Source organism: Salvelinus fontinalis, unplaced genomic scaffold (assembly GCF_029448725.1).
Source record: "Salvelinus fontinalis isolate EN_2023a unplaced genomic scaffold, ASM2944872v1 scaffold_0037, whole genome shotgun sequence".
Classification (NCBI taxonomy): Eukaryota; Metazoa; Chordata; class Actinopteri; order Salmoniformes; family Salmonidae; genus Salvelinus; species Salvelinus fontinalis.
In genome coordinates this window covers 656,604-683,722 of record NW_026600246.1, presented here as the reverse complement: position 1 = coordinate 683,722, position 27,119 = coordinate 656,604, and the positions used below count along the sequence as shown (strand labels likewise).

The following is a 27,119-nucleotide window of genomic DNA, read 5'->3' as shown; positions in this document are numbered from 1 at the left end:
AGTAACACACAACAGCAGACTGCTAAATATCCAGACATGGTGAGAACCTCTTTAGGGGCGCTCAGTAACACTCAGTAACACACAGTAACACACAACAGCAGACTGCTAAATATCCAGACATGGTGAGAACCTCTTTAGCGGCGCTCAGTAACACACAGTAACACACAGTAACACACAGTAACACACAGTAACACACAGTAACACACCTCTTTAGCGGCGCTCAGCGCATCTCGACGTAGCAACGACTGACGCATATCACTCATCATCAGGTCCCTGAAACAACACAGTATCACTCATCATCAGGTCCCTGAAACACACAGTAACACTCAACAGCAGCCCAATTAAACAATCCAGAATTATCTTCCATAGCAAAGCCTAGCATTGATAAAACTCCACTTGTTGCACTTAGCTAGCTAGTGTATCTGGCAGCCATCACTCAGGGGAGCTAGCTAGTGTATCTGGCAGCCATCACTCAGGGGAGCTAGCTAGCTAGTGTATCTGGCAGCCATCACTCAGGGGAGCTAGCTAGCTAGTGTATCTGGCAGCCATCACTCAGGGGAGTTAGCTAGCTAGTGTATCTGGCAGCCATCACTCAGGGGAGTTAGCTAGCTAGTGTATCTGGCAGCCATCACTCAGGGGAGTTAGCTAGCTAGTGTATCTGGCAGCCATCACTCAGGGGAGTTAGCTAGCTAGTGTATCTGGCAGCCATCACTCAGGGGAGTTAGCTAGCTAGTGTATCTGGCAGCCATCACTCAGGGGAGCTAGCTAGCTAGTGTATCTGTCAGCCATCACTCAGGGGAGCTAGCTAGCTAGTGTATCTGGCAGCCATCACTCAGGGGAGCTAGCTAGCTAGTGTTTCTGGCAGCCATCACTCAGGGGAGCTAGCTAGCTAGTGTATCTGGCAGCCATCACTCAGGGGAGCTAGCTAGCTAGTGTATCTGGCAGCCATCACTCAGGGGAGCTAGCTAGCTAGTGTATCTGGCAGCCATCACTCAGGGGAGCTAGCTAGCTAGTGTATCTGGCAGCCATCACTCAGGGGAGCTAGCTAGCTAGTGTATCTGGCAGCCATCACTCAGGGGAGCTAGCTAGTGTATCTGGCAGCCATCACTCAGGGGAGCTAGTTTGTGTAGTGAACCAGAATCTGTCCTTACAGGAGATGTTGAACATGCCGATCCTTCTTAATGCCCAGGAAGCAGCCATTCAACTTGCAATTCACCAGCTATTCAAGCTTAATAATGTGAAGATACGTTCGGTAAGGCACTCATACCACCAAATAACGGAGGTACGCTAAACAACTAGTCATTACTGCCATCCCAAAAAGGCATTCCAACCAATATACAGACTCCCCATGTTGTGTCCCAAAACTACAATACTCTCTGCCTAATAACCATGATAGGAGGCTAACGGTTCCTAACGTTAGCTAACGTTAGTTAGCTGCTTAACAAGCAAACCACAGAAAGAGGCTAGTTATGCTCGGTTTGTTTGTATCCCACAAGTTAACTGACGACAGTTATCTGCTTAACAAGCAAACCACGGAGAGGCTAGTTATGCTCGGTTTGTTTGTATCCCACAAGGTAACTAACGTTAGTTATCTGCTTAACAAACAAACCACGGAGAGGCTAGTTATGCTCGGTTTGTATCCCAAAAGGTAACTAACGTTAGTTATCTGCTTAACAAACAAACCACGGAGAGGCTAGTTATGCTCGGTTTGTTTGTAACCCACAAGGTAACTAACGTTAGTTATCTGCTTAACAAGCAAACCACGGAGAGGCTAGTTATGCTCGGTTTGTTTGTATCCCACAAGGTAACTAACGTTAGTTAGCTGCTTAACAAGCAAACCACGGAGAGGCTAGTTATGCTCGGTTTGTTTGTATCCCACAAGGTAACTAACGTTAGTTAGCTGCTTAACAAACAAACCACGGAGAGGCTAGTTATGCTCGGTTTGTTTGTATCCCACAAGGTAACTAACGTTAGTTAGCTGCTTAACAAACCACGGAGAGGCTAGTTATGCTCGGTTTGTTTGTATCCCACAAGGTAACTAACGTTAGTTAGCTGCTTAACAAACAAACCACGGAGAGGCTAGTTATGCTCGGTTTGTTTGTATCCCACAAGGTAACTAACGTTAGTTAGCTGCTTAACAAGCAAACCACGGAGAGGCTAGTTATGCTCGGTTTGTTTGTCTCCCTAAAGCTAACTAACGTTAGTTATCTGCTTAACAAGCAAACCACGGAGAGGCTAGTTATGCTCGGTTTGTTTGTCTCCCACAAGGTAGCTAACGTTAGTTAGCTGCTTAACAAGCAAACCACGGAGAGGCTAGTTATGCTCGGTTTGTTTGTATCCCACAAGGTAACTAACGTTAGTTATCTGCTTAACAAACAAACCACAGAGAGGCTAGTTATGCTCGGTTTGTTTGTATCCCACAAGGTAACTAACGTTAGTTAGCTGCTTAACAAACAAACCACGGAGAGGCTAGTTATGCTCGGCTTGTTTATATCCCACAAGGTAACTAACGTTAGTTAGCTGCTTAACAAGCAAACCACGGAAAGGCTAGTTATGCTCGGTTTGTTTGTATCCCACAAGGTAACTAACGTTAGTTATCTGCTTAACAAACAAATCACAGAGAGGCTAGTTATGCTCGGTTTGTTTGTATCCCACAAGGTCACTAACGTTAGTTAGCTGCTTAACAAACAAACCACGGAGAGGCTAGTTATGCTCGGTTTGTTTGTATCCCACAAGGTAACTAATGTTAGTTAGCTGCTTAACAAACAAACCACGGAGAGGCTAGTTATGCTCGGTTTGTTTGTATCCCACAAGGTAACTAACGTTAGTTAGCTGCTTAACAAGCAAACCACAGAAAGAGGCTAGTTATGCTCGGTTTGTTTGTATCCCACAAGGTAACTAACGTTAGTTATCTGCTTAACAAGCAAACCACGGAGAGGCTAGTTTAACTCGGTTTGTTTGTATCCCACAAGGTAACTAACGTTAGTTATCTGCTTAACAAGCAAACCACGGAGAGGCTAGTTATGCTCGGTTTGTTTGTATCCCACAAGGTAACTAACGTTAGTTATCTGCTTTACAAACAAACCACGGAGAGGCTAGTTATGCTCGGTTTGTTTGTAACCCACAAGGTAGCTAACGTTAGTTATCTGCTTTACAAACAAACCACGGAGAGGCTAGTTATGCTCGGTTTGTTTGTATCCCACAAGGTAACTAACGTTAGTTAGCTGCTTAACAAGCAAACCACGGAGAGGCTAGTTATGCTCGGTTTGTTTGTCTCCCACAAGCTAACTAACGTTAGTTATCTGCTTAACAAGCAAACCACGGAGAGGCTAGTTATGCTCGGTTTGTTTGTCTCCCACAAGGTAGCTAACGTTAGTTAGCTGCTTAACAAGCAAACCACGGAGAGGCTAGTTATGCTCGGTTTGTTTGTATCCCACAAGGTAACTAACGTTAGTTAGCTGCTTAACAAACAAACCACAGAGAGGCTAGTTATGCTCGGTTTGTTTGTATCCCACAAGGTAACTAACGTTAGTTAGCTGCTTAACAAACAAACCACGGAGAGACTAGTTATGCTCGGTTTGTTTATATCCCACAAGGTAACTAACGTTAGTTAGCTGCTTAACAAGCAAACCACGGAAAGGCTAGTTATGCTCGGTTTGTTTGTATCCCACAAGGTAACTAACGTTAGTTATCTGCTTAACAAACAAACCACAGAGAGGCTAGTTATGCTCGGTTTGTTTGTATCCCACAAGGTAACTAACGTTAGTTAGCTGCTTAACAAACAAACCACTGAGAGGCTAGTTATACTCGGTTTGTTTGTATCCCACAAGGTAACTAACGTTAGTTATCTGCTTAACAAACAAACCACTGAGAGGCTAGTTATGCTCGGTTTGTTTGTATCCCACAAGGTAACTAACGTTAGTTACCTGCTTAACAAACAAACCACTGAGAGGCTAGTTATGCTCGGTTTGTTTGTATCCCACAAGGTAACTAACGTTAGTTATCTGCTTAACAAACAAACCACGGAGAGGCTAGTTATGCTCGGTTTGTTTGTATCCCACAAGGTAGCTAACGTTAGTTATCTGCTTAACAAACAAACCACGGAGAGGCTAGTTATGCTCGGTTTGTTTGTATCCCACAAGGTAACTAACGTTAGTTAGCTGCTTAACAAACAAACCACGGAGAGGCTAGTTTAACTCGGTTTGTTTGTAACCCACAAGGTAACTAACGTTAGTTATCTGCTTAACAAACAAACCACGGAGAGGCTAGTTATGCTCGGTTTGTTTGTATCCCACAAGGTAACTAACGTTAGTTAGCTGCTTAACAAACAAACCACGGAGAGGCTAGTTATGCTCGGTTTGTTTGTATCCCACAAGGTAACTAACGTTAGTTATCTGCTTAACAAACAAACCACGGAGAGGCTAGTTATGCTCGGTTTGTTTGTAACCCACAAGGTAACTAACGTTAGTTATCTGCTTAACAAGCAAACCACGGAGAGGCTAGTTATGCTCGGTTTGTTTGTATCCCACAAGGTAACTAACGTTAGTTAGCTGCTTAACAAGCAAACCACGGAGAGGCTAGTTATGCTCGGTTTGTTTGTATCCCACAAGGTAACTAACGTTAGTTATCTGCTTAACAAACAAACCACGGAGAGGCTAGTTATGCTCGGTTTGTTTGTATCCCACAAGGTAACTAACGTTAGTTATCTGCTTAACAAACAAACCACGGAGAGGCTAGTTATGCTCGGTTTGTTTGTATCCCACAAGGTAACTAACGTTAGTTAGCTGCTTAACAAACAAACCACGGAGAGGCTAGTTATGCTCGGTTTGTTTGTATCCCACAAGGTAACTAACGTTAGTTATCTGCTTAACAAACAAACCACGGAGAGGCTAGTTATGCTCGGTTTGTTTGTATCCCACAAGGTAACTAACGTTAGTTAGCTGCTTAACAAACAAACCACGGAGAGGCTAGTTATGCTCGGTTTGTTTGTATCCCACAAGGTAACTAACGTTAGTTATCTGCTTAACAAACAAACCACGGAGAGGCTAGTTATGCTCGGTTTGTTTGTATCCCACAAGGTAACTAACGTTAGTTAGCTGCTTAACAAACAAACCACGGAGAGGCTAGTTATGCTCGGTTTGTTTGTATCCCACAAGGTAACTAACGTTAGTTATCTGCTTAACAAACAAACCACGGAGAGGCTAGTTATGCTCGGTTTGTTTGTATCCCACAAGGTAACTAACGTTAGTTAGCTGCTTAACAAACAAACCACGGAGAGGCTAGTTATGCTCGGTTTGTTTGTATCCCACAAGGTAACTAACGTTAGTTATCTGCTTAACAAACAAACCACGGAGAGGCTAGTTATGCTCGGTTTGTTTGTATCCCACAAGGTAACTAACGTTAGTTAGCTGCTTAACAAACAAACCACGGAGAGGCTAGTTATGCTCGGTTTGTTTGTATCCCACAAGGTAACTAACGTTAGTTATCTGCTTAACAAACAAACCACGGAGAGGCTAGTTATGCTCGGTTTGTTTGTATCCCACAAGGTAACTAACGTTAGTTAGCTGCTTAACAAACAAACCACGGAGAGGCTAGTTATGCTCGGTTTGTTTGTAACCCACAAGGTAACTAACGTTAGTTATCTGCTTAACAAACAAACCACGGAGAGGCTAGTTATGCTCGGTTTGTTTGTATCCCACAAGGTAACTAACGTTAGTTATCTGCTTAACAAACAAACCACGGAGAGGCTAGTTATGCTCGGTTTGTTTGTATCCCACAAGGTAACTAACGTTAGTTATCTGCTTAACAAGCAAACCACGGAGAGGCTAGTTTAACTCGGTTTGTTTGTATCCCACAAGGTAACTAACGTTAGTTATCTGCTTAACAAACAAACCACGGAGAGGCTAGTTATGCTCGGTTTGTTTGTATCCCACAAGGTAACTAACGTTAGTTAGCTGCTTAACAAGCAAACCACGGAGGCTAGTTATGCTCGGTTTGTTTGTATCCCACAAGGTAACTAACGTTAGTTAGCTGCTTAACAAGCAAACCACGGAGAGGCTAGTTATGCTCGGTTTGTTTGTATCCCACAAGGTAACTAACGTTAGTTAGCTGCTTAACAAACAAACCACGGAGAGGCTAGTTATGCTCGGTTTGTTTGTATCCCACAAGGTAGCTAACGTTAGTTAGCTGCTTAACAAACAAACCACGGAGAGGCTAGTTATGCTCGGTTTGTTTGTATCCCACAAGGTAACTAACGTTAGTTAGCTGCTTAACAAACAAACCACGGAGAGGCTAGTTATGCTCTGTTTGTTTGTATCCCACAAGGTAACTAACGTTAGTTAGCTGCTTAACAAGCAAACCACGGAGAGGCTAGTTTAACTCGGTTTGTTTGTATCCCACAAGGTAACTAACGTTAGTTAGCTGCTTAACAAACAAACCACGGAGAGGCTAGTTATGCTCGGTTTGTTTGTATCCCACAAGGTAACTAACGTTAGTTAGCTGCTTAACAAACAAACCACGGAGAGGCTAGTTATGCTCGGTTTGTTTGTATCCCACAAGGTAACTAACGTTAGTTAGCTGCTTAACAAACAAACCACGGAGAGGCTAGTTATGCTCGGTTTGTTTGTATCCCACAAGGTAACTAACGTTAGTTAGCTGCTTAACAAACAAACCACGGAGAGGCTAGTTTAACTCGGTTTGTTTGTATCCCACAAGGTAACTAACGTTAGTTATCTGCTTAACAAACAAACCACGGAGAGGCTAGTTTAACTCGGTTTGTTTGTATCCCACAAGGTAGCTAACGTTAGTTATATGCTTAACAAACAAACCACGGAGAGGCTAGTTATGCTCGGTTTGTTTGTATCCCACAAGGTAACTAACGTTAGTTAGCTGCTTAACAAACAAACCACGGAGAGGCTAGTTATGCTCGGTTTGTTTGTATCCCACAAGGTAACTAACGTTAGTTATCTGCTTAACAAGCAAACCACGGAGAGGCTAGTTTAACTCGGTTTGTTTGTATCCCACAAGGTAACTAACGTTAGTTATCTGCTTAACAAACAAACCACGGAGAGGCTAGTTTAACTCGGTTTGTTTGTATCCCACAAGGTAGCTAACGTTAGTTATATGCTTAACAAACAAACCACGGAGAGGCTAGTTATGCTCGGTTTGTTTGTATCCCACAAGGTAGCTAACGTTAGTTATATGCTTAACAAACAAACCACGGAGAGGCTAGTTTAACTCGGTTTGTTTGTATCCCACAAGGTAACTAACGTTAGTTAGCTGCTTAACAAGCAAACCACGGAGAGGCTAGTTATGCTCGGTTTGTTTGTATCCCACAAGGTAACTAACGTTAGTTAGCTGCTTAACAAACAAACCACGGAGAGGCTAGTTATGCTCGGTTTGTTTGTATCCCACAAGGTAACTAACGTTAGTTAGCTGCTTAACAAACAAACCACGGAGAGGCTAGTTATGCTCGGTTTGTTTGTATCCCACAAGGTAACTAACGTTAGTTAGCTGCTTAACAAACAAACCACGGAAAGGCTAGTTATGCTCGGTTTGTTTGTATCCCACAAGGTAACTAACGTTAGTTATCTGCTTAACAAGCAAACCACGGAGAGGCTAGTTTAACTCGGTTTGTTTGTATCCCACAAGGTAACTAACGTTAGTTATCTGCTTAACAAGCAAACCACGGAGAGGCTAGTTATGCTCGGTTTGTTTGTATCCCACAAGGTAACTAACGTTAGTTATCTGCTTAACAAGCAAACCACGGAGAGGCTAGTTTAACTCGGTTTGTTTGTATCCCACAAGGTAACTAACGTTAGTTATCTGCTTAACAAGCAAACCACGGAGAGGCTAGTTATGCTCGGTTTGTTTGTATCCCACAAGGTAACTAACGTTAGTTAGCTGCTTAACAAACCACAGAGAGGCTAGTTATGCTCGGTTTGTTTGTATCCCACAAGGTAGCTAACGTTAGTTAGCTGCTTAACAAACAAACCAGGGAGAGGCTAGTTTTGCTCGGTTTGTTTGTATCCCACAAGGTAACTAACGTTAGTTAGCTGCTTAACAAACAAACCACGGAGAGGCTAGTTATGCTCGGTTTGTTTGTATCCCACAAGGTAACTAACGTTAGTTATCTGCTTAACAAGCAAACCACGGAGAGGCTAGTTATGCTCGGTTTGTTTGTATCCCACAAGGTAACTAACGTTAGTTATCTGCTTAACAAACAAACCACGGAGAGGCTAGTTATGCTCGGTTTGTTTGTAACCCACAAGGTAACTAACGTTAGTTATCTGCTTTACAAACAAACCACGGAGAGGCTAGTTATGCTCGGTTTGTTTGTCTCCCACAAGGTAACTAACGTTAGTTAGCTGCTTAACAAGCAAACCACGGAGAGGCTAGTTATGCTCGGTTTGTTTGTCTCCCTAAAGCTAACTAACGTTAGTTATCTGCTTAACAAGCAAACCACGGAGAGGCTAGTTATGCTCGGTTTGTTTGTCTCCCACAAGGTAGCTAACGTTAGTTAGCTGCTTAACAAGCAAACCACGGAGAGGCTAGTTATGCTCGGTTTGTTTGTATCCCACAAGGTAGCTAACGTTAGTTATATGCTTAACAAACAAACCACGGAGAGGCTAGTTATGCTCGGTTTGTTTGTATCCCACATGGTAGCTAACGTTAGTTATATGCTTAACAAACAAACCACGGAGAGGCTAGTTTAACTCGGTTTGTTTGTATCCCACAAGGTAACTAACGTTAGTTAGCTGCTTAACAAGCAAACCACGGAGAGGCTAGTTATGCTCGGTTTGTTTGTATCCCACAAGGTAACTAACGTTAGTTAGCTGCTTAACAAACAAACCACGGAGAGGCTAGTTATGCTCGGTTTGTTTGTATCCCACAAGGTAGCTAACGTTAGTTATATGCTTAACAAACAAACCACGGAGAGGCTAGTTATGCTCGGTTTGTTTGTATCCCACAAGGTAGCTAACGTTAGTTATATGCTTAACAAACAAACCACGGAGAGGCTAGTTTAACTCGGTTTGTTTGTATCCCACAAGGTAACTAACGTTAGTTAGCTGCTTAACAAGCAAACCACGGAGAGGCTAGTTATGCTCGGTTTGTTTGTATCCCACAAGGTAACTAACGTTAGTTAGCTGCTTAACAAACAAACCACGGAGAGGCTAGTTATGCTCGGTTTGTTTGTATCCCACAAGGTAACTAACGTTAGTTAGCTGCTTAACAAACAAACCACGGAGAGGCTAGTTATGCTCGGTTTGTTTGTATCCCACAAGGTAACTAACGTTAGTTAGCTGCTTAACAAACAAACCACGGAAAGGCTAGTTATGCTCGGTTTGTTTGTATCCCACAAGGTAACTAACGTTAGTTATCTGCTTAACAAGCAAACCACGGAGAGGCTAGTTTAACTCGGTTTGTTTGTATCCCACAAGGTAACTAACGTTAGTTATCTGCTTAACAAGCAAACCACGGAGAGGCTAGTTATGCTCGGTTTGTTTGTATCCCACAAGGTAACTAACGTTAGTTATCTGCTTAACAAGCAAACCACGGAGAGGCTAGTTTAACTCGGTTTGTTTGTATCCCACAAGGTAACTAACGTTAGTTATCTGCTTAACAAGCAAACCACGGAGAGGCTAGTTATGCTCGGTTTGTTTGTATCCCACAAGGTAACTAACGTTAGTTAGCTGCTTAACAAACCACAGAGAGGCTAGTTATGCTCGGTTTGTTTGTATCCCACAAGGTAGCTAACGTTAGTTAGCTGCTTAACAAACAAACCAGGGAGAGGCTAGTTTTGCTCGGTTTGTTTGTATCCCACAAGGTAACTAACGTTAGTTAGCTGCTTAACAAACAAACCACGGAGAGGCTAGTTATGCTCGGTTTGTTTGTATCCCACAAGGTAACTAACGTTAGTTATCTGCTTAACAAGCAAACCACGGAGAGGCTAGTTATGCTCGGTTTGTTTGTATCCCACAAGGTAACTAACGTTAGTTATCTGCTTAACAAACAAACCACGGAGAGGCTAGTTATGCTCGGTTTGTTTGTAACCCACAAGGTAACTAACGTTAGTTATCTGCTTTACAAACAAACCACGGAGAGGCTAGTTATGCTCGGTTTGTTTGTCTCCCACAAGGTAACTAACGTTAGTTAGCTGCTTAACAAGCAAACCACGGAGAGGCTAGTTATGCTCGGTTTGTTTGTCTCCCTAAAGCTAACTAACGTTAGTTATCTGCTTAACAAGCAAACCACGGAGAGGCTAGTTATGCTCGGTTTGTTTGTCTCCCACAAGGTAGCTAACGTTAGTTAGCTGCTTAACAAGCAAACCACGGAGAGGCTAGTTATGCTCGGTTTGTTTGTATCCCACAAGGTAACTAACGTTAGTTATCTGCTTAACAAACAAACCACAGAGAGGCTAGTTATGCTCGGTTTGTTTGTATCCCACAAGGTAACTAACGTTAGTTAGCTGCTTAACAAACAAACCACGGAGAGGCTAGTTATGCTCGGCTTGTTTATATCCCACAAGGTAACTAACGTTAGTTAGCTGCTTAACAAGCAAACCACGGAAAGGCTAGTTATGCTCGGTTTGTTTGTATCCCACAAGGTAACTAACGTTAGTTATCTGCTTAACAAACAAATCACAGAGAGGCTAGTTATGCTCGGTTTGTTTGTATCCCACAAGGTAACTAACGTTAGTTAGCTGCTTAACAAACAAACCACGGAGAGGCTAGTTATGCTCGGTTTGTTTGTATCCCACAAGGTAACTAATGTTAGTTAGCTGCTTAACAAACAAACCACGGAGAGGCTAGTTATGCTCGGTTTGTTTGTATCCCACAAGGTAACTAACGTTAGTTAGCTGCTTAACAAGCAAACCACAGAAAGAGGCTAGTTATGCTCGGTTTGTTTGTATCCCACAAGGTAACTAACGTTAGTTATCTGCTTAACAAGCAAACCACGGAGAGGCTAGTTTAACTCGGTTTGTTTGTATCCCACAAGGTAACTAACGTTAGTTATCTGCTTAACAAGCAAACCACGGAGAGGCTAGTTATGCTCGGTTTGTTTGTATCCCACAAGGTAACTAACGTTAGTTATCTGCTTTACAAACAAACCACGGAGAGGCTAGTTATGCTCGGTTTGTTTGTAACCCACAAGGTAGCTAACGTTAGTTATCTGCTTTACAAACAAACCACGGAGAGGCTAGTTATGCTCGGTTTGTTTGTATCCCACAAGGTAACTAACGTTAGTTAGCTGCTTAACAAGCAAACCACGGAGAGGCTAGTTATGCTCGGTTTGTTTGTCTCCCACAAGCTAACTAACGTTAGTTATCTGCTTAACAAGCAAACCACGGAGAGGCTAGTTATGCTCGGTTTGTTTGTCTCCCACAAGGTAGCTAACGTTAGTTAGCTGCTTAACAAGCAAACCACGGAGAGGCTAGTTATGCTCGGTTTGTTTGTATCCCACAAGGTAACTAACGTTAGTTAGCTGCTTAACAAACAAACCACAGAGAGGCTAGTTATGCTCGGTTTGTTTGTATCCCACAAGGTAACTAACGTTAGTTAGCTGCTTAACAAACAAACCACGGAGAGACTAGTTATGCTCGGTTTGTTTATATCCCACAAGGTAACTAACGTTAGTTAGCTGCTTAACAAGCAAACCACGGAAAGGCTAGTTATGCTCGGTTTGTTTGTATCCCACAAGGTAACTAACGTTAGTTATCTGCTTAACAAACAAACCACAGAGAGGCTAGTTATGCTCGGTTTGTTTGTATCCCACAAGGTAACTAACGTTAGTTAGCTGCTTAACAAACAAACCACTGAGAGGCTAGTTATGCTCGGTTTGTTTGTATCCCACAAGGTAACTAACGTTAGTTATCTGCTTAACAAACAAACCACTGAGAGGCTAGTTATGCTCGGTTTGTTTGTATCCCACAAGGTAACTAACGTTAGTTATCTGCTTAACAAACAAACCACTGAGAGGCTAGTTATGCTCGGTTTGTTTGTATCCCACAAGGTAACTAACGTTAGTTATCTGCTTAACAAACAAACCACGGAGAGGCTAGTTATGCTCGGTTTGTTTGTATCCCACAAGGTAGCTAACGTTAGTTATCTGCTTAACAAACAAACCACGGAGAGGCTAGTTATGCTCGGTTTGTTTGTATCCCACAAGGTAACTAACGTTAGTTAGCTGCTTAACAAACAAACCACGGAGAGGCTAGTTTAACTCGGTTTGTTTGTAACCCACAAGGTAACTAACGTTAGTTATCTGCTTAACAAACAAACCACGGAGAGGCTAGTTATGCTCGGTTTGTTTGTATCCCACAAGGTAACTAACGTTAGTTAGCTGCTTAACAAACAAACCACGGAGAGGCTAGTTATGCTCGGTTTGTTTGTATCCCACAAGGTAACTAACGTTAGTTATCTGCTTAACAAACAAACCACGGAGAGGCTAGTTATGCTCGGTTTGTTTGTAACCCACAAGGTAACTAACGTTAGTTATCTGCTTAACAAGCAAACCACGGAGAGGCTAGTTATGCTCGGTTTGTTTGTATCCCACAAGGTAACTAACGTTAGTTAGCTGCTTAACAAGCAAACCACGGAGAGGCTAGTTATGCTCGGTTTGTTTGTATCCCACAAGGTAACTAACGTTAGTTATCTGCTTAACAAACAAACCACGGAGAGGCTAGTTATGCTCGGTTTGTTTGTATCCCACAAGGTAACTAACGTTAGTTATCTGCTTAACAAACAAACCACGGAGAGGCTAGTTATGCTCGGTTTGTTTGTATCCCACAAGGTAACTAACGTTAGTTAGCTGCTTAACAAACAAACCACGGAGAGGCTAGTTATGCTCGGTTTGTTTGTATCCCACAAGGTAACTAACGTTAGTTATCTGCTTAACAAACAAACCACGGAGAGGCTAGTTATGCTCGGTTTGTTTGTATCCCACAAGGTAACTAACGTTAGTTAGCTGCTTAACAAACAAACCACGGAGAGGCTAGTTATGCTCGGTTTGTTTGTATCCCACAAGGTAACTAACGTTAGTTATCTGCTTAACAAACAAACCACGGAGAGGCTAGTTATGCTCGGTTTGTTTGTATCCCACAAGGTAACTAACGTTAGTTAGCTGCTTAACAAACAAACCACGGAGAGGCTAGTTATGCTCGGTTTGTTTGTAACCCACAAGGTAACTAACGTTAGTTATCTGCTTAACAAACAAACCACGGAGAGGCTAGTTATGCTCGGTTTGTTTGTATCCCACAAGGTAACTAACGTTAGTTATCTGCTTAACAAACAAACCACGGAGAGGCTAGTTATGCTCGGTTTGTTTGTATCCCACAAGGTAACTAACGTTAGTTATCTGCTTAACAAGCAAACCACGGAGAGGCTAGTTTAACTCGGTTTGTTTGTATCCCACAAGGTAACTAACGTTAGTTATCTGCTTAACAAACAAACCACGGAGAGGCTAGTTATGCTCGGTTTGTTTGTATCCCACAAGGTAACTAACGTTAGTTAGCTGCTTAACAAGCAAACCACGGAGAGGCTAGTTATGCTCGGTTTGTTTGTATCCCACAAGGTAACTAACGTTAGTTAGCTGCTTAACAAACAAACCACGGAGAGGCTAGTTATGCTCGGTTTGTTTGTATCCCACAAGGTAACTAACGTTAGTTAGCTGCTTAACAAACAAACCACGGAGAGGCTAGTTTAACTCGGTTTGTTTGTATCCCACAAGGTAACTAACGTTAGTTATCTGCTTAACAAACAAACCACGGAGAGGCTAGTTTAACTCGGTTTGTTTGTATCCCACAAGGTAGCTAACGTTAGTTATATGCTTAACAAACAAACCACGGAGAGGCTAGTTATGCTCGGTTTGTTTGTATCCCACAAGGTAACTAACGTTAGTTAGCTGCTTAACAAACAAACCACGGAGAGGCTAGTTATGCTCGGTTTGTTTGTATCCCACAAGGTAACTAACGTTAGTTATCTGCTTAACAAGCAAACCACGGAGAGGCTAGTTTAACTCGGTTTGTTTGTATCCCACAAGGTAACTAACGTTAGTTATCTGCTTAACAAACAAACCACGGAGAGGCTAGTTTAACTCGGTTTGTTTGTATCCCACAAGGTAGCTAACGTTAGTTATATGCTTAACAAACAAACCACGGAGAGGCTAGTTATGCTCGGTTTGTTTGTATCCCACAAGGTAACTAACGTTAGTTAGCTGCTTAACAAACCACGGAGAGGCTAGTTATGCTCGGTTTGTTTGTATCCCACAAGGTAGCTAACGTTAGTTATATGCTTAACAAACAAACCACGGAGAGGCTAGTTTAACTCGGTTTGTTTGTATCCCACAAGGTAACTAACGTTAGTTAGCTGCTTAACAAGCAAACCACGGAGAGGCTAGTTATGCTCGGTTTGTTTGTATCCCACAAGGTAACTAACGTTAGTTAGCTGCTTAACAAACAAACCACGGAGAGGCTAGTTATGCTCGGTTTGTTTGTATCCCACAAGGTAACTAACGTTAGTTAGCTGCTTAACAAACAAACCACGGAGAGGCTAGTTATGCTCGGTTTGTTTGTATCCCACAAGGTAACTAACGTTAGTTAGCTGCTTAACAAACAAACCACGGAAAGGCTAGTTATGCTCGGTTTGTTTGTATCCCACAAGGTAACTAACGTTAGTTATCTGCTTAACAAGCAAACCACGGAGAGGCTAGTTTAACTCGGTTTGTTTGTATCCCACAAGGTAACTAACGTTAGTTATCTGCTTAACAAGCAAACCACGGAGAGGCTAGTTATGCTCGGTTTGTTTGTATCCCACAAGGTAACTAACGTTAGTTATCTGCTTAACAAGCAAACCACGGAGAGGCTAGTTTAACTCGGTTTGTTTGTATCCCACAAGGTAACTAACGTTAGTTATCTGCTTAACAAGCAAACCACGGAGAGGCTAGTTATGCTCGGTTTGTTTGTATCCCACAAGGTAACTAACGTTAGTTAGCTGCTTAACAAACCACAGAGAGGCTAGTTATGCTCGGTTTGTTTGTATCCCACAAGGTAGCTAACGTTAGTTAGCTGCTTAACAAACAAACCAGGGAGAGGCTAGTTTTGCTCGGTTTGTTTGTATCCCACAAGGTAACTAACGTTAGTTAGCTGCTTAACAAACAAACCACGGAGAGGCTAGTTATGCTCGGTTTGTTTGTATCCCACAAGGTAACTAACGTTAGTTATCTGCTTAACAAGCAAACCACGGAGAGGCTAGTTATGCTCGGTTTGTTTGTATCCCACAAGGTAACTAACGTTAGTTATCTGCTTAACAAACAAACCACGGAGAGGCTAGTTATGCTCGGTTTGTTTGTATCCCACAAGGTAACTAACGTTAGTTATCTGCTTAACAAACAAACCACGGAGAGGCTAGTTATGCTCGGTTTGTTTGTATCCCACAAGGTAACTAACGTTAGTTAGCTGCTTAACAAGCAAACCACGGAGAGGCTAGTTATGCTCGGTTTGTTTGTATCCCACAAGGTAACTAACGTTAGTTAGCTGCTTAACAAACAAACCACGGAGAGGCTAGTTATGCTCGGTTTGTTTGTATCCCACAAGGTAACTAACGTTAGTTATCTGCTTAACAAGCAAACCACGGAGAGGCTAGTTATGCTCGGTTTGTTTGTATCCCACAAGGTAACTAACGTTAGTTAGCTGCTTAACAAGCAAACCACGGAGAGGCTAGTTATGCTCGGTTTGTTTGTATCCCACAAGGTAACTAACGTTAGTTAGCTGCTTAACAAACAAACCACGGAGAGGCTAGTTATGCTCGGTTTGTTTGTATCCCACAAGGTAGCTAACGTTAGTTATCTGCTTAACAAACAAACCACGGAGAGGCTAGTTATGCTCGGTTTGTTTGTATCCCACAAGGTAACTAACGTTAGTTATCTGCTTAACAAACAAACCACAGAGAGGCTAGTTATGCTCGGTTTGTTTGTATCCCACAAGGTAACTAACGTTAGTTAGCTGCTTAACAAGCAAACCACGGAGAGGCTAGTTATGCTCGGTTTGTTTGTATCCCACAAGGTAACTAACGTTAGTTAGCTGCTTAACAAACAAACCACGGAGAGGCTAGTTTTGCTCGGTTTGTTTGTATCCCACAAGGTAACTAACGTTAGTTATCTGCTTAACAAGCAAACCACGGAGAGGCTAGTTATGCTCGGTTTGTTTGTATCCCACAAGGTAACTAACGTTAGTTAGCTGCTTAACAAGCAAACCACGGAGAGGCTAGTTATGCTCGGTTTGTTTGTATCCCACAAGCTAACTAGCTAAGGTTTCTGTTAATTGCTTTTATTACAACGTAGCAAGGGTATGTGTAACTACACGAGTTACGCAGTTATTATATAAACGCTTTCTTACCTTGAAAGAGAGATATTTGAAACCAACAAGGTGCATACCCCGCTGTTTACCCATTCAACTACGGAAACCCATGAAGTACAAACAGCACGCGGAGGAGAGGAGAACTGCCCTGTCTGTCACAACGCGTTTGGTTCTGTTCTTCGATCGCATTTATCGGCATCCAACGTTTAATGATGTTCTGATGGGGTTTATCGGCATCCAACGTTTAATGGTGTTCTGATGGGGTTTATCGACATCCAACGTTTGATTATGTTAGTTGGTACTGAACCAGAAAACACACAGAGTGTGATGACAGTTCTGCATTTAACTGACTTTACCTCCAGTGGAAACTAATCGGCTGCTGGCTGCTGAACCAAATGGATATATGGGTTTATCTAAAATCAATTCCAATTCTATTGGTCCATACACATATTTGGCAGATGTTGCATAATATCTAACAATTCACAACAATACACACAAATAGTAATTCTATTGGTCCATACACATATTTAGCAGATGTTGCATAATATCTAACAATACACACAAATAGTTTGAGGACAGTTTTCTCCTCCTCTCTGTTCATCTCCTCCCATTGGTGAGAGTATCGTTTGCTAGGAATTAGCTCTCAGTTGAGAGGAATAAGGAGAGGAGACGAGGGGAATAAGGAGAGGAGACAAGGGGAATAAGGAGAGGAGACGAGAGGAATAAGGAGAGGAGACGAGGGGAATAAGGAGAGGAGACGAGGGGAATAAGGAGAGGAGACGAGGGGAATAAGGAGAGGAGACGAGGGGAATAAGGAGAGAAGATAAATCAAATTATACTTTATTTGTTACATGAATACAACAAGTGTAGACCTTACTGTGAAATGCTGAATACAACAAGTGTAGACCTTACTGTGAAATGCACCGAATACAGCAAGTGTAGACCTTACTGTGAAATGCACCGAATACAACAAGTGTAGACCTTACTGTTACATGCACCGAATACAACAAGTGTAGACCTTACTGTTACATGCACCGAATACAACAAGTGTAGACCTTACTGTGAAATGCACCGAATACAACAAGTGTAGACCTTACTGTGAAATGCACCGAATACAACAAGTGTAGACCTTACTGTGAAATGCTGAATACAGCAAGTGTAGACCTTACTGTGAAATGCACCGAATACAACAAGTGTAGACCTTACTGTGAAATGCTGAATACAACAAGTGTGGACCTTACTGTGAAATGCTGAATACAACAAGTGTAGACCTTACTGTGAAATGCACCGAATACAACAAGTGTAGACCTTACTGTGAAATGCACCGAATACAACAAGTGTAGACCTCACTGTGAAATGCACTGAATACAGCAAGTGTAGACCTTACTGTGAAATGCTGAATACAACAAGTGTAGACCTTACTGTGAAATGCACCGAATACAACAAGTGTAGACCTTACTGTGAAATGCTGAATACAACAAGTGTAGACCTTACTGTGAAATGCTGAATACAACAAGTGTAGACCTCACTGTGAAATGCACTGAATACAACAAGTGTAGACCTTACTGTGAAATGCACCGAATACAACAAGTGTAGACCTTACTGTGAAATGCACCGAATACAACAAGTGTAGACCTTACTGTGAAATGCACCGAATACAACAAGTGTAGACCTTACTGTGAAATGCTGAATACAACAAGTGTAGACCTTACTGTGAAATGCACCGAATACAACAAGTGTAGACCTTACTGTTACATGCTGAATACAACAAGTGTAGACCTTACTGTGAAATGCACCGAATACAACAAGTGTAGACCTTACTGTGAAATGCTGAATACAACAAGTGTAGACCTTACTGTGAAATGCACCGAATACAACAAGTGTAGACCTTACTGTGAAATGCACCGAATACAACAAGTGTAGACCTTACTGTGAAATGCTGAATACAACAAGTGTAGACCTTACTGTGAAATGCACCGAATACAACAAGTGTAGACCTTACTGTGAAATGCTGAATACAACAAGTGTAGACCTTACTGTGAAATGCACCGAATACAACAAGTGTAGACCTTACTGTGAAATGCTGAATACAACAAGTGTAGACCTTACTGTTACATGCTGAATACAACAAGTGTAGACCTTACTGTGAAATGCACCGAATACAACAAGTGTAGACCTTACTGTGAAATGCTGAATACAACAAGTGTAGACCTTACTGTGAAATGCACCGAATACAACAAGTGTAGACCTTACTGTGAAATGCTGAATACAACAAGTGTAGACCTTACTGTGAAATGCACCGAATACAACAAGTGTAGACCTTACTGTGAAATGCTGAATACAACAAGTGTAGACCTTACAGTGAAATGCTGAATACAACAAGTGTAGACCTTACTGTGAAATGCACCGAATACAACAAGTGTAGACCTTACTGTGAAATGCACCGAATACAACAAGTGTAGACCTTACTGTGAAATGCTGAATACAACAAGTGTAGACCTTACTGTGAAATGCTGAATACAACAAGTGTAGACCTTACTGTGAAATGAACCGAATACAACAAGTGTAGACCTTACTGTGAAATCCTGAATACAACAAGTGTAGACCTTACTGTTAAATGCACCGAATACAACAAGTGTAGACCTTACTGTGAAATGCTGAATACAACAAGTGTAGACCTTACTGTGAAATGAACCGAATATAACAAGTGTAGACCTTACTGTGAAATGCTGAATACAACAAGTGTAGACCTTACTGTGAAATGCACCGAATACAACAAGTGTAGACCTTACTGTTACATGCTGAATAAAACAAGTGTAGACCTTACTGTGAAATGCTGAATACAACAAGTGTAGACCTTACTGTGAAATGCACCGAATACAACAAGTGTAGACCTTACTGTGAAATGCTGAATACAACAAGTGTAGACCTTACTGTTACATGCTGAATACAACAAGTGTAGACCTTACTGTGAAATGCACCGAATACAACAAGTGTAGACCTTACTGTTACATGCACCGAATACAACAAGTGTAGACCTTACTGTTACATGCTGAATACAACAAGTGTAGACCTTACTGTGAAATGCACCGAATACAACAAGTGTAGACCTTACTGTTACATGCTGAATACAACAAGTGTAGACCTTACTGTGAAATGCACCGAATACAACAAGTGTAGACCTTACTGTGAAATGCTGAATAAAACAAGTGTAGACCTTACTGTTACATGCTGAATACAGCAAGTGTAGACCTTACTGTGAAATGCTGAATACAACAAGTGTAGACCTTACTGTGAAATGCTGAATACAACAAGTGTAGACCTTACTGTGAAATGCTGAATACAACAAGTGTAGACCTTACTGTGAAATGCTGAATACAACAAGTGTAGACCTTACTGTGAAATGCACCGAATACAGCAAGTGTAGACCTTACTGTGAAATGCTGAATACAACAAGTGTAGTAGACCTTACTGTGAAATGCACCGAATACAGCAAGTGTAGACCTTACTGTGAAATGCTGAATACAACAAGTGTAGACCTTACTGTGAAATGCACCGAATACAACAAGTGTAGACCTTACTGTGAAATGCTGAATACAGCAAGTGTAGACCTTACTGTTACATGCTGAATACAACAAGTGTAGACCTTACCGTGAAATACCACCGAATACAACAAGTGTAGACCTTACCGTGAAATGCTGAATACAACAAGTGTAGACCTTACTGTGAAATGCTGAATACAACAAGTGTAGACCTTACTGTGAAATGCTGAATACAACAAGTGTAGACCTTACTGTGAAATGCTGAATACAACAAGTGTAGACCTTACTGTGAAATGCTGAATACAACAAGTGTAGACCTTACTGTGAAATGCACCGAATACAGCAAGTGTAGACCTTACTGTGAAATGCACCGAATACAGCAAGTGTAGACCTTACTGTGAAATGCCCCGAATACAACAAGTGTAGACCTTACTGTGAAATGCACCGAATACAACAAGTGTAGACCTTACTGTGAAATGCACCGAATACAACAAGTGTAGACCTTACTGTGAAATGCACCGAATACAGCAAGTGTAGACCTTACTGTGAAATGCACCGAATACAACAAGTGTAGACCTCACTGTGAAATGCACCGAATACAGCAAGTGTAGACCTTACTGTGAAATGCACCGAATACAACAAGTGTAGACCTTACTGTGAAATGCACCGAATACAACAAGTGTAGACCTTACTGTGAAATGCACCGAATACAGCAAGTGTAGACCTTACTGTGAAATGCCCCGAATACAACAAGTGTAGACCTTACTGTGAAATGCACCGAATACAACAAGTGTAGACCTTACTGTGAAATGCACCGAATACAAGTGTAGACCTTACTGTGAAATGCACCGAATACAGCAAGTGTAGACCTTACTGTGAAATGCACCGAATACAACAAGTGTAGACCTTACTGTTACATGCACCGAATACAACAAGTGTAGACCTTACTGTGAAATGCACCGAATACAGCAAGTGTAGACCTTACTGTGAAATGCCCCGAATACAACAAGTGTAGACCTTACTGTGAAATGCACCGAATACAGCAAGTGTAGACCTTACTGTTACATGCTGAATACAACAAGTGTAGACCTTACTGTTAAATGCTGAATACAGCAAGTGTAGACCTTACTGTGAAATGCACCGAATACAACAAGTGTAGACCTTACTGTTACATGCTGAATACAACAAGTGTAGACCTTACTGTGAAATGCTGAATACAACAAGTGTAGACCTTACTGTGAAATGCACCGAATAAAACAAGTGTAGACCTTACTGTTACATGCTGAATACAACAAGTGTAGACCTTACTGTGAAATGCTGAATACAACAAGTGTAGACCTTACTGTGAAATGCTGAATACAACAAGTGTAGACCTTACTGTTAAATGCACCGAATACAACAAGTGTAGACCTTACTGTGAAATGCTGAATACAACAAGTGTAGACCTTACTGTGAAATGCACCGAATACAGCAAGTGTAGACCTTACTATTACATGCACCGAATACAGCAAGTGTAGACCTTACTGTGAAATGCTGAATACAACAAGTGTAGACCTTACTGTGAAATGCACCGAATACAACAAGTGTAGACCTTACTGTGAAATGCTGAATACAACAAGTGTAGACCTTACTGTGAAATGCTGAATACAACAGGTGTAGACCTTACTGTGAAATGCTGAATACAACAAGTGTAGACCTTACTGTGAAATGCTGAATACAACAAGTGTAGACCTTACTGTGAAATGCTGAATACAACAGGTGTAGACCTTACTGTGAAATGATGAATACAACAAGTGTAGACCTTACTGTGAAATGCTGAATACAACAAGTGTAGACCTTACTGTGAAATGCTGAATACAACAAGTGTAGACCTTACTGTGAAATGCACCGAATACAACAAGTGTAGACCTTACTGTTACATGCACCGAATACAACAAGTGTAGACCTTACTGTGAAATGCTGAATACATTAAGTGTAGACCTTACCGTGAAATGCACCGAATACAACAAGTGTAGACCTTACTGTGAAATGCTGAATACAACAAGTGTAGACCTTACTGTGAAATGCACCGAAAACAACAAGTGTAGACCTTACTGTGAAATGCACCGAATACAACAAGTGTAGACCTTACTGTGAAATGCACCGAATACAACAAGTGTAGACCTTACTGTTACATGCACCGAATACAACAAGTGTAGACCTTACTGTGAAATGCACCGAATACAACAAGTGTAGACCTTACTGTGAAATACCACCGAATACAACAAGTGTAGACCTTACCGTGAAATGCTGAATACAACAAGTGTAGACCTTACCGTGAAATGCTGAATACAACAAGTGTAGACCTTACTGTGAAATGCACCGAATACAACAAGTGTAGACCTTACTGTGAAATGCACCGAATACAACAAGTGTAGACCTTACTGTGAAATGCTGAATACAACAAGTGTAGACCTTACTGTGAAATGCTGAATACAACAAGTGTAGACCTTACTGTGAAATGCACCGAATACAACAAGTGTAGACCTTACTGTGAAATGCTGAATACAACAAGTCTAGTAGACCTTACTGTGAAATGCACCGAATTCAACAAGTGTAGACCTTACTGTGAAATGCTTAACCAGTTCGAGAAGAGTTTAGAAAATATCTACCAAATAAACTAAAGTAAAAAATAATAAAAAGTAACACAATAAAATAACAATAACGAGGCTATATACAGGGGGTACCGGTACAGAGTCAATGTGGAGGCTATATACAGGGGGTTACGGTACAGAGTCAATGTGGAGGCTATATACAGGGGGTACCGGTACAGAGTCAATGTGGAGGAGGCTATATACAGGGGGGTACCGGTACAGAGTCAATGTGGAGGCTGTATACAGGGTGTTACGGTACAGAGTCAATGTGGAGGCTATATACAGGGGGTACCGGTACAGAGTCAATGTGGAGGAGGCTATATACAGGGGGGTACCGGTACAGAGTCAATGTGGAGGCTATATACAGGGGGTACCGGTACAGAGTCAGTGTGGAGGCTATATACAGGGGGTACCGGTACCGAGTCAGTGTGGAGGCTATATACAGGGGTTACCGGTACAGAGTCAATGTGGAGGCTATATACAGGGGGTACCGGTACAGAGTCAATGTGGAGGAGGCTATATACAGGGGGGTACCGGTACAGAGTCAATGTGGAGGCTATATACAGGGGGTACCGGTACAGAGTCAATGTGGAGGCTATATACAGGGGGTACCGGTACAGAGTCAATGTGGAGGCTATATACAGGGGGTACCGGTACAGAGTCAATGTGGAGGAGGCTATATACAGGGGGTACCGGTACAGAGTCAATTTGGAGGAGGCTATATACAGGGGGGTACTGGTACAGAGTCAATGTGGAGGCTATATACAGGGGGTACCGGTATACAGGGGGTACCGGTACCGAGTCAGTGTGGAGGCTATATACAGGGGGTACCCGTACCGAGTCAGTGTGGAGGCTATATACAGGGGTACCGGTACCGAGTCAGTGTGGAGGCTAGATACAGGGGGTACCGGTTCCAAGTCGATGTGCAGCGGTACAGGTTAGTTGAGGTAATGTGTACATGTAGGTAGGGGTGAAGTGACTATGCATAGATAATAAACAGTGAGTAGCAGCAGTGTACATGTAGGTAGGGGTGAAGTGACTATGCATAGATAATAAACAGAGAGTAGCAGCAGTGGGGGGTGTACAAAACAAATGGAGGGGGGGGGTCAATGTAACAGTCCGGTGGCCATTTTATTAATTGTTCAGCAGTCTTATGGCTTGTGGCTAGAAGCTGTTAAGGAGCCTTTTGGTCCTAAACTTGGCGCTCTGGTACCGCTTGCCGTGCGGTAGCAGAGAAAACAGTCTATGACATGGGTGACTGGAGTCCCTGACAATTATATGGGCTTTCCTCTGACACCGCCTATTATATAGGTCCTGGATTGCAGGAAACTTGGTCCCTGTGATGTACTGGGCCATACATACCACCCTCTGTAGCGCCTTACAGTCAGATGCCGAGCAGTTGCCATATCAGGCGGTGATGGAACCAGTCAGGATGCTCTCGATGGTGCAGCTGTAGAACTGTTTGAGGATCTGGGGACCCATGCCAAATCTTTTCAGTTTCCTGAGGGGGAAAAGGTTTTGTCGTGCCCTCTTCACGACTGTCTTGGTGTGTTTGGACCATGATAGTTTGTTGGTGATGTGGACACCAAGGAACTTGAAACTTTCGACCCGCTCCACTACATCTCCGTCGATGTTAATGAGGCCTGTTCGGCCCTCCTTTTCCTGTAGTCCACAAACAGCTTCTTTCTCTTGATCACATTGAGGGAGAGATTGTTGTCCTGGCACCACATTGCCAGTTCTCTGACCTCCTCCCTATAGGCTGTCTCATCATTGTCGGTGATCAGGCCTACCACTGTTGTGTCATCAGCAAACTTAATGATGGCGTTGGAGTCGTGTTATGGACACGCAGTCGTGGGTGAGCAGGGAATACAGGACGGGACTAAGCACACACCCCTGAGGGGCCCCAGTGTTGTGGATCAGCGTGGCAGATGTGTTGTTGCCTACACTTACCACCTGTTGGCGGCCCGTCAGGAATTCCAGGATCCAGTTGCAGAGGGAGGTGTTTAGTCCCACAGTTCTTAGCTTCGTGGGCACTGTGGTGTTGAACGCTGAGCTGTAGTCAATGAACAGCATTCTCACATAGGTGTTCCTTTTGTCCAGGTGGGAAAGGGCAGTGTGGAGTGCGATTGCGATTGCGTCATCTGTGGATCTGTTGGGGCGGTATGCGAATTGGAGTGGGTCTAAGGTATCCGGGAGGATGCTGTTGATGTGAGCCATGACCAGCCTTTCAAAGCACTTCATGGCTACCGACGTGAGTGCCACGGGGCGGTAATCATTTAGGCAGGTTACCTTCGCTTCCTTGGGCACAGGGACTATGGTGGTCTGCTTGAAACATGTAGGTATTAGAGACTCAGTCAGGGAGAGGTTGAAAATGTCAGTGAAGACACTTGCCAGTTGGTCAGCGCATACTTTGAGTACATGTCCTAGTAATCCATCTGGCCCTGCGGCTTTGTGAATGTTGACCTGTTTAAAGGTCTTGCTCACATCGGCTACCGAGAGCGTTATCACATAGTCATCCAGAACAGCTGGTGCTCTCGCGCATGCTTCAGTGTTTCTTGCCTCGAAGCGAGCATTAAAGGCATTTAGCTCGTCTGGTAGGCTCGCATCACCGGGCAACTCGCGTCTGGGTTTCCCTTTGTAGTCCGTATTGATGCTTTGCTTGTTTGATGGTTCGTCTGAGGGCATAGCGGGATGTCTTTCTTAGGCGTCCAGATTAGTGTCCCGCTCCTTGAAAGCGGCAGCTCTATTCTTTAGCTCGGTGTGGATGTTACCTGTTATCCATAGCTTCTGGTTGGGATATGTACGTATGGTCACTGTGGGGACAACGTCATCGATGCACTTATTGATCAAGCTGGTGACTGATGTGGGATACTCCTCGGTGCCATTGGATGATTCCAGGAACATATTCCAGTCTGTGCTGCAAAACAGTCCTGTAGCGTAGCATCCACGTCATCTGACCACTTCTGTATTGAGCGAGTCACTGGTACTTCCTGCTTTAGTTTTTTCTTGTAAGCAGGAATCAGGAGGATAGAATTATGGTATGTTTTGCCAAATGGAGGGCGGGGGGAAGCTTTGTATGCATCTCTGTGTGTAGAGTAAAGTTGGTCTAGAGTTTTTTTCCCTCTGGTTGCACATTTAACATGCTGGTAAAAATTTGGGTAAAACTGATTTAAGTTTGCCTGCAATAAAGTCCCCGGCCACTAGGAGCACCTCTTCTGGGTGAGCAATTTCTTGTTTGCTTATGGCCTTATAGAGTTCGATGAGTGCGGTCTTAGTGCCAGCGTCGCTTTGTGGTGGTAAATAGACGGCTACGAATAATATAGATGAGAACTTTCTTGGTAGATAGTGTGGTCTACAGCTTATCATAAGGTACTCTACCTCAGGCGAGCAATACCTCGAGACTTCTTTAATATTAGACAAAGAGAGTGATACGGAGAAGACAAGGATAGGAAATAAGGAGAAGAGACAAGCACATGAATAAGGAATGGAGGCAAGTTCTCCCATGTTCAACCTTCCCAAGTTCTCGCATGTCACACCACTTCTCCGCGCCTCCACTGGCTTCCAGTTGAAGCTCGCTACAAGACCATGGTACTTGCCTACAGAGCAGCAAGAGGAACTGCCCTCCCTACCTTCAGGCTATGCCCACCTCTGGTCTCTAGGCCCTCCCACCTCTTTCCCTGAAGCTAGGACAGCAGAGTCCTTGCCCACCTCTGGTCTCTAGGCCCTCCCTCCCCTTTCCCTGAAACTAGGACAGCAGAGTCCCCCTCCCTACCTTCAGGCTATGCCCACCTCTGGTCTCTAGGCCCTCCCTCCCCTTTCCCTGAAACTAGGACAGCAGAGTCCCCCTCCCTACCTTCAGGCTATGCCCACCTCTGGTCTCTAGGCCCTCCCACCCCTTTCCCTGAAGTTAGGACAGCAGAGTCCTTGCCCATTTTCTGGAAACATCTGAAATCCTACCGCTTCAAAGAATATCTTAAATAATCCCACAGCATCCCCCTTGCTCCTCCTCCTCATCCAGACCCCCCCCCCCCAATGTTTAAAACAATTTATAATAACAATAAAAATAATATGCCTTTCGTGAAATAACACTTGACTTTCTTCATTTACATTTAAGTCATTTAGCAGACGCTCTTATCCAGAGCGACTTACAAATTGGTGCATTCACCTTATGATATCCAGTGGAACAGCCACTTTACAATAGTGCATCTAAATCTTTTAGGGGGGGGGGGGGGGGGGGGGTTAGAAGGATTACTTTATCCTATCCTAGGTATTCCTTAAAGAGGTGGGGTTTCAGGTGTCTCCGGAAGGTGGTGATTGACTCCGCTGTCCTGGCGTCGTGAGGGAGTTTGTTCCACCATTGGGGTGCCAGAGCAGCGAACAGTTTTGACTGGGCTTTTGACTGGGCCATTACTAGCTCTGACTTTGATGATAGTTATTTATTGAAGAAAAATGGACTTACTCTGAATCTTATATGTGGTTGTCCCACCTAGCTACCTTCAGGCTATGCTTCCAATTGGCTCATTCATCCCCCCTCCTTTCCCCTGTAACTATTCCCCAGGTCATTGATGTAAATGAGAATGTGTTCTCACT

General features: G+C 42.9%; 1 protein-coding gene across 2 annotated transcripts in view; it reads right to left on the bottom strand.

The window, feature by feature from the left end:
• Positions 1 to 27,119, bottom strand: part of LOC129842406 (integrator complex subunit 15-like) — a 179,220-nt gene that overhangs the window by 63,614 nt on the left and 88,487 nt on the right. Inside the window, exons 1-2 of one of the 2 annotated variants that reach the window (XM_055910948.1) lie at positions 16,394 to 16,492; positions 207 to 273 (exon numbers count right to left, since the gene is read on the bottom strand). In XM_055910948.1, the coding sequence (XP_055766923.1) occupies positions 207 to 266 (60 nt within the window). In that variant the 5' untranslated portion in view covers positions 267 to 273; positions 16,394 to 16,492. Of the gene's footprint in view, positions 274 to 16,393; positions 16,493 to 27,119 lie in introns of those variants that run through there. The other variant, XM_055910949.1, reaches the window with a different exon arrangement.